At 47.8% G+C, this 1,468-nt stretch overlaps 1 protein-coding gene across 1 annotated transcript in view; it reads right to left on the reverse strand.

The window, feature by feature from the left end:
* Positions 1-397: 397 nt before the first annotated feature.
* Kcnk17 (potassium two pore domain channel subfamily K member 17) overlaps positions 398-1,468 on the reverse strand; it is a 9,691-nt gene continuing 8,620 nt past the window's right edge. Inside the window, 2 exon segments of the mRNA XM_028758502.1 lie at positions 398-427; positions 429-487. Coding sequence (XP_028614335.1) covers positions 398-427; positions 429-487 — 89 coding nt within the window.

The following is a 1,468-nucleotide window of genomic DNA, read 5'->3' on the forward strand; positions in this document are numbered from 1 at the left end:
AATAAAGTAAGGAAAGAGGGGCGAGTTCTTTATTTCCAAAGTCACATCCTGTAAGTTGCATGGTAAGTAACCTATGGATAGACTTGAATTATCATCTAGCTGAACCTAGCTGGAAGGAAGGATGGTAAATACTGCTTAAAATTAGAACTCTGGGAAGGAAGACCCAGCAACTGTGAAATACAGCTAGTTGTCCTTTTCCCAGCTCATAACCTGAGCAGAAGTTTCAAGATGCTGTATGACTCCCTCAGACCCCTCATAGCAGTAGCCTCCACACAGAATGCCATGTTTCCCTTCTTGGCCTGGCTTCTGCTTTCTGCCTTCAAGTTCCTCTTGGAGCAGTGTGAGCAGGTGCCCACATCCCCCAGTATCACCAACTGGAACAGGGTCAGTTTGATGATCAGACCAGGCAGGCCATCCCAGAGAGGATCGATCCACAGGGACACAATACTCTTGTACCACAGAGGGTACTCTCGAGAAGGATCCATGCCTGGGGAAAGGTGAGGTCAGAGGAGGATGGCCTGTGGTTGGTCAGACAAACACTGGGAGCCCTGAGTGTTTTCGACAGCGTGTATGACTGTGCACCGTGTGTGTGCCTGGTACTCTTGGAGGTCAGAAGAGGGCATCAGATCCCCTGGAACTGATAGTTGTGAGCCACCAGGTAGGTGCAGGAAACTAAACTTAGGTCCTCTACTAGTGCAGCAAGTGATTTTAACCACTGAGCCATTTTTCTAACCATTTGATTATTTTTGAGGCAGGGTCTAACCTAGCTCAATATACCCTCAGACTTGTTAGGTAGCTGAAGATGATGTTGAATTTCTGATCCTCCTTGCCCCCACCTTCTGAATGCTGGGATTATAGGTGTGTGCCACCACACCCAGTTACATGATGCTGGCCGTCAACCTGAGCCTGAAGCATGCTAAGGGAGCACTCCACTCACTAGGCTCCATCCCCACTCTGTGTGTTCTGGGCTTGTTTTGACTGAAATGGGACGGATAGTGATAGCCAGGGAGTTTAGGAAGAGCCATGGAGCTGGTAAAGACGTGTCCTGCCCATTCCTAGCAGCGATGACTGCCATCTGAGTATCCTGCACCCATGACAAAAGAGACTGTCGAATGAGACTGCACAGGTTGGGCACTGCACAGCCTTAAATGGTTTCCATCCACACAACATAGTGAGGCTTAGCCCTCAGGGGTTAGCACATCTTCTTTTCCTATCCCCCTTGGCACTTAAGATCATATATCATGTTTAGCACCTTTGAAAGACTTCAGGGTTTCCCCATAATCTTAGGATGGACCTCAAATTCTACAACTAAACCCAGGTGTGGCTCACCCCAGCCATCCTAGCATTTTCTAAGAAAATAGAAGGAAGATGATCGTGAGTTCAAAGACAGTCTGGTCTATATATATCATAAGATCCTGTCTGAGAGAGAGAGAGAGAGAGAGAGAGAGAGAGAGAGAGAGAGAGAGAG

This window comes from Grammomys surdaster, unplaced genomic scaffold, assembly GCF_004785775.1.
Source record: "Grammomys surdaster isolate TR1022 unplaced genomic scaffold, NIH_TR_1.0 126198, whole genome shotgun sequence".
Classification (NCBI taxonomy): domain Eukaryota; kingdom Metazoa; phylum Chordata; class Mammalia; order Rodentia; family Muridae; genus Grammomys; species Grammomys surdaster.